This window comes from Parasteatoda tepidariorum, chromosome 7 (genome assembly GCF_043381705.1).
Source record: "Parasteatoda tepidariorum isolate YZ-2023 chromosome 7, CAS_Ptep_4.0, whole genome shotgun sequence".
Taxonomy (NCBI): domain Eukaryota; kingdom Metazoa; phylum Arthropoda; class Arachnida; order Araneae; family Theridiidae; genus Parasteatoda; species Parasteatoda tepidariorum.
In genome coordinates, this window is record NC_092210.1 from 10,293,017 (window position 1) to 10,305,012 (window position 11,996).

Consider the following 11,996-nt stretch of genomic DNA (forward strand, 5'->3'; position numbering starts at 1 on the left):
AAGTTCTTTTTTTTTCAATATTTTGCTTGCATTTTGATACTTTGATTTTTTTTTCAGCACTTGAAACTTCATGACTTGCGTTAGTTTTGCCTAAACTCACTTTTTTCTTTCTTTTAAATTTTAAATTAGTAATGGAGGTGAAAGAGAATTTCCGACGGAAAGATTCTCCCGGGGTATTGCGTCATCTTAAGACATGGACATAAGTTTAACCCTCTGAGCGTTAGTACCGACTGTTTTAGAATTTTTAGTTGCAAGCTTCCTTGCAAAAGAAAAAAAAAAAAAAAAAAAAAAAAAAAAAAAAAAAAAAAAAAAAAANAAAAAAAAAAAAAAAAAAAAAAAAAAAAAACCCGGTTTCCTCAACGTTATTCTATGGGAAAGTGGTGCGTAGAAGGGGAGTGGTTCAGTGGAGAGTGGTGCATAGAAGTTGTGTGGTACAATGGGAGAGTGGTGAGTAGAAGGGGAGAGATTCAATGGGAGAATGGTGCGTAGATGGGGAGTAGTTCAATAGGAAGAAATTTTTCCGCGCAATTTTATCCAGGGACTCAACGCTTGGAGGCTTAGTTAGTATCATACACGGCAATATTTTTACTTGTGTTACAAATAACGCAAGTAAAAAGAAAAAGAGTACATACTGGTAATTCGTTACTTTTTATATTTTATACTTATACTTGTTTCTTCGTTACTTTTTCTCGAAAAACGCACTGCAGATAATTATAAAAAATAATCAAAGAGTCCATTCTCTTATTAGAATTATATATGCAAAAGAAATTTCATGTTTATTAAAGTAATAATTTTTTTTATGTCTCTTTAAATACTTTTAGGCAGACACGGGTATCTCTCAACAAAACAAAATACTTATGTTTCAATATAAAACCAGTTTTAGATAAATCACGCAGTGTAACTATATTATAAGAAATTCCTCAAAATGGCAATTTTCGAATTAGAATTACATATGCTATTGAAATTGCTAAATTTTTTATTGAATAACGTTTTTAAAATTTTTAAAGAAATATTTCAATGCAAATATGTTTTTTTTTTCGGAAACTATGTCAGCCACATTCTAACATCAAAAAAAGTTTTAGGAAAATCATGTCGAGCAAAAAACTATAAAAATTAACACTTTGATCTGCTACCAGGCAGAAATGGGTATGACACCCACATTTAAAAAAAAGAGTTTAGAATTTTTGTCGCCTTAATTTAAAATTGTAAGAAAGTCACGAAATGTCCAACTTCATATTAGAATTACATATGCAATGTGAATTACGTGTTTTGAACTAAATAATATATATTTTTTAAAATTCATAAAAACACTTTTAGGCAGATATGGGTATTTGAAGAAAATATGACATCAATATTTTAGACCAGAAACCTGTTTCAAATTATTTAAGAATATAGAAAATGTGCATTATGTCCACCCTCATATTAAGCAAAGCCAGCAAGGCAATGGTCTCATGCAAGGTCAGAAGATTTTTTTGATTAAAGATTTTGAACTGATGAGTATTTGAATCGTCCTCTTCTCCAAAGATGACATACGATGTTTGCAAGAGATTCAAAAAGAGAGATGAAGCCCAATCCCAGCCACAGTCCCAAATATCCTCCAATGTAGCTGAATAGTTCCACACTCTATAAAACGAATTTCTGACTTTATTACAAATTAAGTATTAGTCATGCATTAAAAAATAATTTTTTGTGTTCCGAAAAACCCATAATAATAAAAGGAATTCCATCAAATCGTTTTTTATGCCTCCAATTTTTATTAGTCATTCGAAAATATTTGATAACGTTCTTTGTGTCGCTTAAATACAGTAAGAGAGAATGGTGTTTGTCGAATGTTAATCATAACGCTAAACTTAATTTCTACCTTTTAGCGATTAGAAGGGAAATTGAAGCGCACGAGCTGTGAGGTTCAAATAACGTTAACATTATAGATAGGGAGAAGGGGGAACCATAACGCTTTGCAAAATCTCTCAATTAATTTACTTCCCCAATCTGCACACTTTTTTACATTGTTCTTGACAAGAGTTTTAAAAATATATTTGAAGGGTGGTGATCATGGAAAAAGAATATGTTTTTACTTTGTTCAAGAATTTAAAATTTATACTCTGCTTCCCCCAAGCGCATCCTTGATTGTCTAAAATTTTCTTTCATTCTCTTACGAAAATTTTTGCTCGATGGAGGACATTCTCTTGCGAACAATTTTGTTGTGTAACTTTCTCAGAGCGTTTCGAGTGATGGATTTAATGTAGCTGAGGATATATTGTGAAGGTTTAGAAACAACAGCAGCAACAAGACGTATAGTATTCGGAACGTAACTTTCTTCTTTAGTGTTCAATTGTTGCATTTATTTATTGTTAATTCTGAAAAATAAACATTGTTGAAGATCGTTGCATATTTATTTATTGTTAATTCTGAAAAAATAAACATCGTTTAAACATGTTGCATTTATTTATTATTAATTCTGAAAAATAAGTATCGTTGAAGAACGTTGCATTTATTTGTTGTTAATTCTGAAAAAATAAACATCGTTGAAGAACTTTGCATTTATTCATTTTTAATTCTAACATAATAAGCATCGTTGAAGAACGTTGCATTTATTTATTTTTTATTCTGAAAAAATAAACATCGTTGAAGAACGTTGCATTTATTCATTGTTAATTCTGAAAAATAAGTATCGTTGAAGAGCGTTGCATTTATTTATTGTTAATTCTGAAAAAATAAACATCATTGAAGAACGTTGCGTTTATTTATTGTTAATTCTGAAAAATAAACAAACATCGTTGAAGAATGTTGCATTTATTTATTGTTAACTCTGAAAAAATAAACTTCGTTGAAGAACGTTATTGTTTAATATTTTCTGAAATGAGGGTGACACTAACGTACCTGATATTGTTGGTTATAGATTTGACGTCTTAATCGAAATCTTTCGAAAGAGAATGTTACTTTTATCTGTTTTAATCTGAAAGAAAATATGATAAAATTATTATTTACACAATAAGTAAATAATAATTTTACATAGCCGTTCTCAAAAACTATTTCTGAAATTCTCCGTTGTTTTACTGATTAAATTTTTCAAATGAAAAATAATAAAGATAATTTTGCTCGATGTCTGTTTTTGATAATTTTTCGGAAATAAAATTTTGTGTAAAAAGCTTTGTATCATAGAAATATTGAAAAAGCAAAATACTAACGAGAAATTTTATTTTAAATTTTTTAACAATTTAAAATGACACAAAAACAGACATTGGGCAACTCATTATTATGTTTTTTTCCTCGAATAATATTCAGTTTTTATAACTGCTGTGAGTTAGCAACAGTTCCTCATGACTGTTAGGTCAAGTTTAGCCTATCTTAAACCGGCGCTCTCTATGCTAATAATGAAAATGGCGTAAAAGTTCAATCTACATGGAAAAAAGCCACAGCTTTGAGAAAACAAAAGAGTTTGGGGTCTAATTTTTTAACATTTAAAAACTTACACCAAAGCTGCATTATCTGGGCTCATAAAAATGTGAAAAAATACTAATTAGACATTGATTTTGATACTTTATTCTTGGTTAGAAAGATCACTAATTTCGCCTAAATTGGTTATTTTTGAAAATGTTTAATAACTTTTAAAATATTTATATTATTATGTCCATTCTATAGCTCATACAATTCGTCTCGACAAATTATAAAATATAGTTTTTGTAAATGTAAGCTTTTAAATTAATTCTAATTAGGAAATATAGGCTAATAAATATAATATAATTATTAAATCCAATTAGAAAATATGAGCTTTGTTTAAAATGTAAGCCACTTAAACTGCAGCTTTCATTATTTTCCTTGGCAAGAGAACTTCGAAGAACCATGTTAAGTTACTTATGGGTAAAGAGTTAAGCCGAACCATAGACTCAAAGCTTTTCATAAATGTACTTACCTACAATTTTCTACCGATCCATAAGCGTAAGAACTATTTTCCAATTCATTCATTCTATCGATCATTGTACACTGAAAAAGATAATGAAAGCTTGTTGCAAGTAGTGAAAAACATTATGTTTAATTTATAGTTCGACAATAATTCTTTATCTAAAACAACTACCGCACCAGTAGCATTTCGATATCAGAATATCTTTTGAATTTTTTTCTAGAAATCAAAATTTCATACCTCTCTCTCTCTCTCTCTCTCTCTCTAAATATNTATATATATATATATATATATATACACTATCGTGTCCAAGATTAGCTTGTTTCAAATGGAATATATGAAATGGGAGTCAATACTTCTAAAAGATTCAAAATTTGCATATTATTGAGTTTTTTTTCCAAATTTATGGAAAAATTATTTCAATAAAGGTAAAGCAGATAGTTTTTAGTTGCTTTACATGCACACTTAATTGACTATCATTAATTCATTCTCAAAAATTGGAAATATTGCTCAGTTTTTAAAATTGACTTTTAAAAATTGACTTTTTATATTTTTGCATACTTTTCAAATAAGTTTTCCCTTAATATGTTTGCAATGAGTACAACTGGAAATCTGTGCGCTAATTTGCTTTCATATAAGTTAGGACATTTTATATGGTTAAGTGAAGAAAAAAAATTTAAAAAATTGTGCACGCAGATATAATGTGATAGAAAAATTTAAATAATTTTGTAACCCTTATTCAGTTTACCGTTTTGTTGCATATACCACGCTGATTGTAAAAATGGTTATTTCAAAGCGCTATCTATAACAGAAATATTTTTTAGGGATGCAAGTAACATGAAAACATCAAAAATGTATCCATATGGTGAAAAAAAACGCTTTAAAATTATGTTTTGGTGGGAAAAATCAAAGCCTCTTTCTTCTAAAATCACCCATAACTTTATTAAAAATACAGATATATAAAGTAATTGTTTTCTATGTGTTTGAAATTGTATAAGCAATGAAATATTTATATATCGTATATACAAATATTTCATCAAACAATATTTATTATATAATTAATATATATTAGTATATATATATGCGGGAGGATACGGCTATCGACAATGTCAACTGTCATCTACCGAAAGGGGATAGCCTGATAGAATCGATCTTCTGTTAGAATCGAGTCAACTTGTCTTACATATACCTGTGAATGGGAATTTAATAATTGTAGCGATATTTACTCAGCAATATTATCCCACCAGAATTTTATCCGTGAGAGAATTCGATGAACTGATACCATTAGTTGATTCATTGCTGACTTGCGAGAGGTCGGGTAGCTGTAATAAGATCACCGGACCACAAATGCTATACGTAAGAGCTGTATTCAGACCATGGTTGTGGGGATGTGTTGCTATTATGGTTATACAAGGTTACGAAAACTTTGATCTAGACAAATCAAGCGTTAAAGTTCTTTTTTATGAGATTTTTTTACTGCAATGCCCCACTGCTTTGTTTTCCCTTCCCTTTTTCTAGCCTCAATACACCACGCAAAAATCTACCTACCTTCATTTGAAAACAAAGGAATACTCTGCTCAGCACTTTTTTTCTTAATACTTGATGCAGAAATATCCTTCTCTTTTATATGAATAAAAAAAATGAATTTTTGATGCAAATGACCGTTTGCTTTTAATTACTTTCATTTTTTACTTTTTTCTTAACACTTGATGAAGAAGTCTCCTTCCTCTCTGAAAAGATTTTTTAAAAAAAATACTAAATAAATAAATAAATAAAAAATAAGAATCTGCAATGCAAGTCATCCGTTTGCTATAGTTATTTGTTATTTTTGTTTTGTGCTTAAAATGTAATGCAGAATTTTCTCTCCCTTCTGAATTATTTTTTTAAAAAAATAAAAAATAAGAATCAGCTATAATAATGTCCGTTTTTTAAAAGATTTTTTGCTGTTTTTTATTTTTGTCCTAAAACTTTATGCAGAAGTATCCTTCCCAGCTAAACTAATTTCTTTAAAAAATAACTAAGAATTTGTGATACGTATGTCCGTTTGCTCCAATACTTGCTACAGAACTCCACCTTGTCTTCTGAATTGATTTAAATATAGTTCAGGGACATTCTGTAAAGCAAATTTTTTATGATGTTTTTTATCCGAGTTACTGTACAGTGTTTCACGCAAGCAAAAACAAAACATATTAAAAAGAAATATCATAATTGAGAAATTCATAATTAAACATAAATAACGAGAAATTCGTAATTATACAATGTTTCCTTACCAAACTTGAATCAAATTCTTCTTTTGAACCATGCTTTTCACGATATTCAACTTCATATTTTTTCTCGCTTAAAAAAAAAATGTATCTTGAAATAAAACAATAAGCATTAACACATAATTATAAAAAATTCTTTGCGCAGAAATGTTGCAAGTTGTATGAAAGTAGATAACAACAACAATAACAATAATAATAATAATAATAATAAAATAATAAAAAAAAAAATATAAAAAAATAAAATAAAAAAAGCGAAAACAGCAACATCTGCCACACACTCTCGGAATCTAAATCATTTGTAATCGAAGCAATTCGCAGGAAATAAATAAAAGGAATAAGAGCGACACAAAGTGAGAAAAGTAAAATAAAAAGATAACGAAAAAAGAATTAAGAAAAATAAGAGGAAGCATCGGACATCTCGAGAGAGAAAGATTCAGAAAAAAAAAGAAAAAAAAAAGGTGAAAATTTCTGATATAGAATCGCCAAGAATGCCAAGTAGAAAAAGGCGCCAAAGAACTATCTTTCCATGAATATAAGAGTGTAGAGAAAGATGACGTAGTACACATATCTCGTTATGATTGTGGAAAAATGTCGCGAATCTCTTATCTTAAATAATATATCATTTATGCTTTATTCTTTAAATATTAAGAATAGAAACGTGGTGCAAGAAATTAACTCGCACTTTAAATAGTTGTTTTTATCATAAAAGGAAATATAAACTAGGAATTTTGAATAAAATTCTCCTTTGATCTGATAAGTAATGTGACCTAGTTGTAGCTAGAAAATAAATTAAAATTGGATAATTTACGTCATATTTGAAAGCATTTTAGGTATGTTTTATAAGATGACATTACGTTTAAATTTCATTATGTTTTTTAAATTTTTTTTCTAAAATTGAAACGTCATCTCATTATCTTTCATGTCACTTTCAATCGACTTTAAATCTTTAAAAAAAATCTGAATGAACATTTTATTTCATTTTCCTGAATATAAATATAAAAATTTTGAACAACTTTGAAAAAAAAAATTTTTTTTGAGAAAAAAATATTACTTATTCTAACAATTTGTTTCTTAACAATAAATATTTTCAAAATTCTTACAGTTTTATATTCTTTTTAAATGCAAAAGCAATAACTAATTATTTAATTTTTATTTCATGAAGCTGATCTGAACGATTTCTTTTGCAAACTTGAAAAATATGTTAATAAATATTAGTTCCACAATTGTTTTCTCAAATGGCAAATTTTATTTTTGTAATAAACATAAGAAAATAATATTCTAAAATTTAATTGATAAATTTTTTGGAAAATTTATAAAAATAATGTAAACAATGCAAAATGAGTTATCTGTTAAAAGATGAAAATTATATTTTGGTGGAATTTTATGTAATACACTGAAATTGTTCAGCAACATTTAAAATTATTATGTTTCAAAAAGATAAAAAAAAAATTTTAAATTTAAGCGGTTTAAGTAAATAAATCATGATAATTATATTTAAAAATTCACATTAAATATCAGAAAATGAAAAAAAAAAATTCATTTCGACAAGAGAAAATTTGAAGGTATCCCACGCAAAACTTTCCAACTAATTTGGTCCAATAAAAATATAGTTCAAAATAAAAGTTTCAAAATGTTAATTTCAGTCAAATGTACATAATGAGCTAAAATTCAATCAATATATTGTTACATTTTCGTAAAATAAGTTAAAGTGGTACTAAATTCATTTTAAAATTTCCATGATCAATGTTTTATTTACTTATTTTAACAATTTAAATAAATAAATCACTGAAACGAATCATGTTTAAAAAATCTACATTGCAATTAAGAAAATAAAATACGAAAGGGAAGGAAAAAAACTTAATTTTGACAGTAGACAATTAGAGCATTAAATTTAAAAACAGCATACAATGCAAAGTTTTCCAATTAATTCCCGACAGCAGAACAGAAAAGGTGTGACACTTTTGAAGAGAGAGCAACTCATTAAAACGCAGAAAAATTTGAAGTAAACAGCAAAGCGATTATAAACTATTAGACACACGAGCGGGCTCAAAATATAATTACAAAAGAACCAAGGTCTTCTTCATCAACTGTTTCATTACAGAAGAAGTTGCTATTGTTTGTGACAGGCCTCATACTCGGTGCTTCGACGTCCTTGTTAAAGTGAGCTTAAATCTAACGAAAGAAGAAAGAAAAAAAGAACTCCTGGTGCACCATACCTTTTCCCCGAAAGTGAAATTAAGAAATAAAGAGTGTGCCACAATAGGCCCTTGAACATTTCTGCTAAATTTTTAATATGTCACTGCATTTCACCCAAGGAGAAAAAGTTAATTTTTCAAGAGTTAAGAGTTGAGTGGCAAGTGGAAGAATATAAAATCTTTTGCGAAAGAAGTAGGGGGAAAAAAAAAAAACGAAAAGGCAGTGGGAAGTTAAAACTTCATATTGCCATAGCCGTAGTAGAGGTTACACTTTTATTAAATCCTTTTATGACCACTTTAGAGCTGAATCAATCATTTTTAGACAATTTTCCACTTTTCCTCTCAGACAGACTATTTATAAGAATAATTATTATTTAAGCACATTGGTAACGATTCTAAAATGAGACTTTTCACTATTGGGCGCGTGGCGCTCTCTCAAAAAAAGTGCTCATTTTGGCGTCGTCTAGTTGTACGTNCCTTCTAGTATATATATATTTATACGGCCATGTATTATGCCGAAGTTATGTTTTTGAAAAGTGTACTTATGAAATTAAATAATTTAAAATAAATGGTAAGTGAAATAAAAAAAAGCGTTGTGTAATAAAAAAAGCAAAATTAATGGAATAAAGTATTTCTTCATTTTAGGGAAACGTAAAAAGAACGTTTTACTCTTATTAGTTTCAATGATTCCTAAACAGTTTTCGTAATGGGTACTACCGCTGCGGTAACTAATACTGTTTTAATTGGAACAAATATGCTAATAAAGAAATCAAAATAATTCACACAGGTTCGTTGGTAATAAGTTTTTTTATGGCTCTTTAAAATTATCAATGAGTGAAGAAAATTGCTTGATTGTGGTGCAAATTTTGAATATTACAAATCACCGTTAAGCTTATTTGGTTATCATTAATATTAAAATTTTATATTAAAATTCATCTTTATTATTTTTACTTTATTTTGGAACCTTCGTTGAGCAGCCGACCAGATTTCGAATTTGCGACTACCAATGTTCAACTCGGCAGCCTTCTAATTTAAACCAAATTCAGAAGGCGAGGGGCAAATACTGGGAGGAATATGCCTTCGTCTTGGACTTTTTAATGGAGCTAACTCGCATTTGCGTTACATGGAGTAGCAAACTTCGAAAATCTCCCGCGGTTAGCTTGATGCAAGAGGATTCTAACTCATGATCTGTCTACCACTGAGTACGTGAGCACTGTGGTGTGAGCCGGGACACCAGCCATCACCGGAATTCGAACCCGGTTCACCTCACTGGGAGGTGAATGTTTTATCGCCTGAGAAACCACAGCTCAAACCTTATAAATTATGAATTTTAAATTATCCAGTATAATATTATTACCTTGCACACATCCAGTTTCGTAGCCAATCCAAGGTAACTAAGAAATAAAAGGCGCAATTGTACCTGTACTTCAGCAAGAACGTTCCATAAAATGACCCATCTTCCTCTATTTATGCATCTATATGCATATTTTGTAAATATGGCTAACTTGTTAGAAAAATATTTGAAATCTTTTTTGAAAGATGCCAGTACGTGAAAGTTCATATGAATTCGCTACTCGATTTATATTTCACATTTTGTGTTTTATTCCATATTTTCTTGAATTTTTATTATATGTTTTTTGTTTTATGTGTTTTGATTTGCATTTTTTGCTTAATTTGTTCTTTTTTCGTTTAAAATTTTTTGGTGCTTTTCATATTAATGCATTGATGTATTTTGCTTTGACTATATAAATATAATATTATAAAGCACTTTTTTGAGGACATAATCGTGTGAGGTGATGACGAGATTATATCTTTTCTTTTTTTTGTTTTCCGTTTTTTTAATTTTTAAATTTTTTATTTTTTTCAAATTTTTTGAATATTTTATTTTATTATTTTTTTAATTATTTCTCTTTTAAAAAATCTTTATATTCCTTTCAACGTTTTCTCTCTCTGTCTCTGTATATACATGTCTCTGTATATTCAGGTTTAATTAATGATGTTTTTTTTTATTTCTGATTGGTTGTTGTCTTTATTTCTGATTGGTTGTTGTCAACTGAAGTATAATCCTAAGGAATCTTTAATAATCGTTTTTTGCACCAAGATTATGAGAAAGACCTAATCATATAAAAATTATCATAACACCTGTACTCCTGTAGACATTTTTGTACATTATTTTGCATTTTAGTAATGAAGCTGCCTCTTGAAGATTTAGGAAATACTTACTAGCAGGCAGGCTGGCATTTCTGTGTACAGTTTTTGATAATCTCATCTGTAGCCGTAATTTCATCTGTAATATTTAAAGTACGTTTAATCAATCTATATTTGTTCGAGGATTACAATCTCCATTCAGCTTTAACAACAATTAAAGAGAAAGATCCCGTGAATAATTTTATTGAAAGACTTTGTTTTAAATAAATGATAATAATTAATAAATATATATATCTCTATATATATTTCTCTTACACGGCACCAAAAAAGAGCCTCATTACAACTCCCCGAATGGCAACGTTAGGAAATCGACCAATGATTGCTGCTAAAAATGTCACATGGCAAATGTCACATGAGGTGGCTCAACATATAGCGCTTTTAAAAACGGAAACAATAACCAGAGTGAGCATTATCACGTTGTTCAATTCAGATTCATGCCCTAAAAACATGATGATATTTAATTTAAACTGGCTCAACATATAGCGCTTTTAAAAACGGAAACAATAACCAGAGTGAGCATTATCAGGTTGTTCAATTCAGATTCATGCCCTAAAAATATGATAATATTTCATTTAAGCTCAATTAGGAATTAATTAATTGAAGTGAGAATGCTTTAAGAGGCCACTGTTGAATTGATATTTTTCTACTGGGGGCTACTAAAACGTCTAAAAAACGTCTAAGTGTTTGTATTGAATGCATTGAATTTTTTTATATTTCGCGTTTATTTATGCATTGAATTTTCACGCTTTAAAATGCAGAATATTAGTGAAGCTGCTAGGGCTTTTAAACGTAATGAAAGAAAACGTGTTCGAAGAGCGCAAGAAAGTGTTGAGGAATGTTATGGAAGACGTAGATTGCAGAGATCAAGTGCAATGATAACTGTTCAAGATGTAACAGTAGATATCGAAGAGTATAATATTGGCTCAATGGCGGAACAATGTAGTTATTGTAATGCTTTCTTCTGGGCAAAGAAAGAAATTCTTCTGGCAAATATACGAAATGCTGCCACGATGGAAAAATTTATTTGCCTACACTAATTTTAATTGCCATGCATTTTAATTTATAGTATGTGAAACATCCTTATTTTGTTCAAAAAGGTTTTGTACTTTATCACAAATGTTAATTCATATAGAAATTGATTTCAATAATGCTGATCACCAAAAAATATTTCATTTGGCGATAAAACAAATTTTTGTGATCTTGAAAATGAAAGACTTTTTGAGGGTTGTTATCTCACAAGGAAAAGTTAGGGTTTAAAGTTTATATTTTTAAATAATAAAATTTTTTTCTAAAACTTTCAGAATTTCTAGCATTAACTAATTTATTATACACATTTAGTTGAATTTAGGTGAGTAACTGCAATATTTGATAATTTATTTTGCTAATATGTTTCTCATTTAGCTAATGTTTTGATTTTTTCACCATGTA

The 11,996-nt window shown here is 28.6% G+C and overlaps 1 protein-coding gene across 1 annotated transcript in view; it reads right to left on the reverse strand.

Annotated features, from left to right (window-relative positions):
- Positions 1 to 1,476: 1,476 nt before the first annotated feature.
- Positions 1,477 to 11,996, reverse strand: part of LOC122270486 (degenerin unc-8-like) — a 27,064-nt gene continuing 16,544 nt past the window's right edge. The window contains exons 9-11 of the mRNA XM_043047969.1: positions 3,914 to 3,984; positions 2,881 to 2,956; positions 1,477 to 1,623 (exon numbers count right to left, since the gene is read on the reverse strand). Coding sequence (XP_042903903.1) covers positions 1,477 to 1,623; positions 2,881 to 2,956; positions 3,914 to 3,984 — 294 coding nt within the window. The remainder of the gene's footprint in view (positions 1,624 to 2,880; positions 2,957 to 3,913; positions 3,985 to 11,996) is intronic.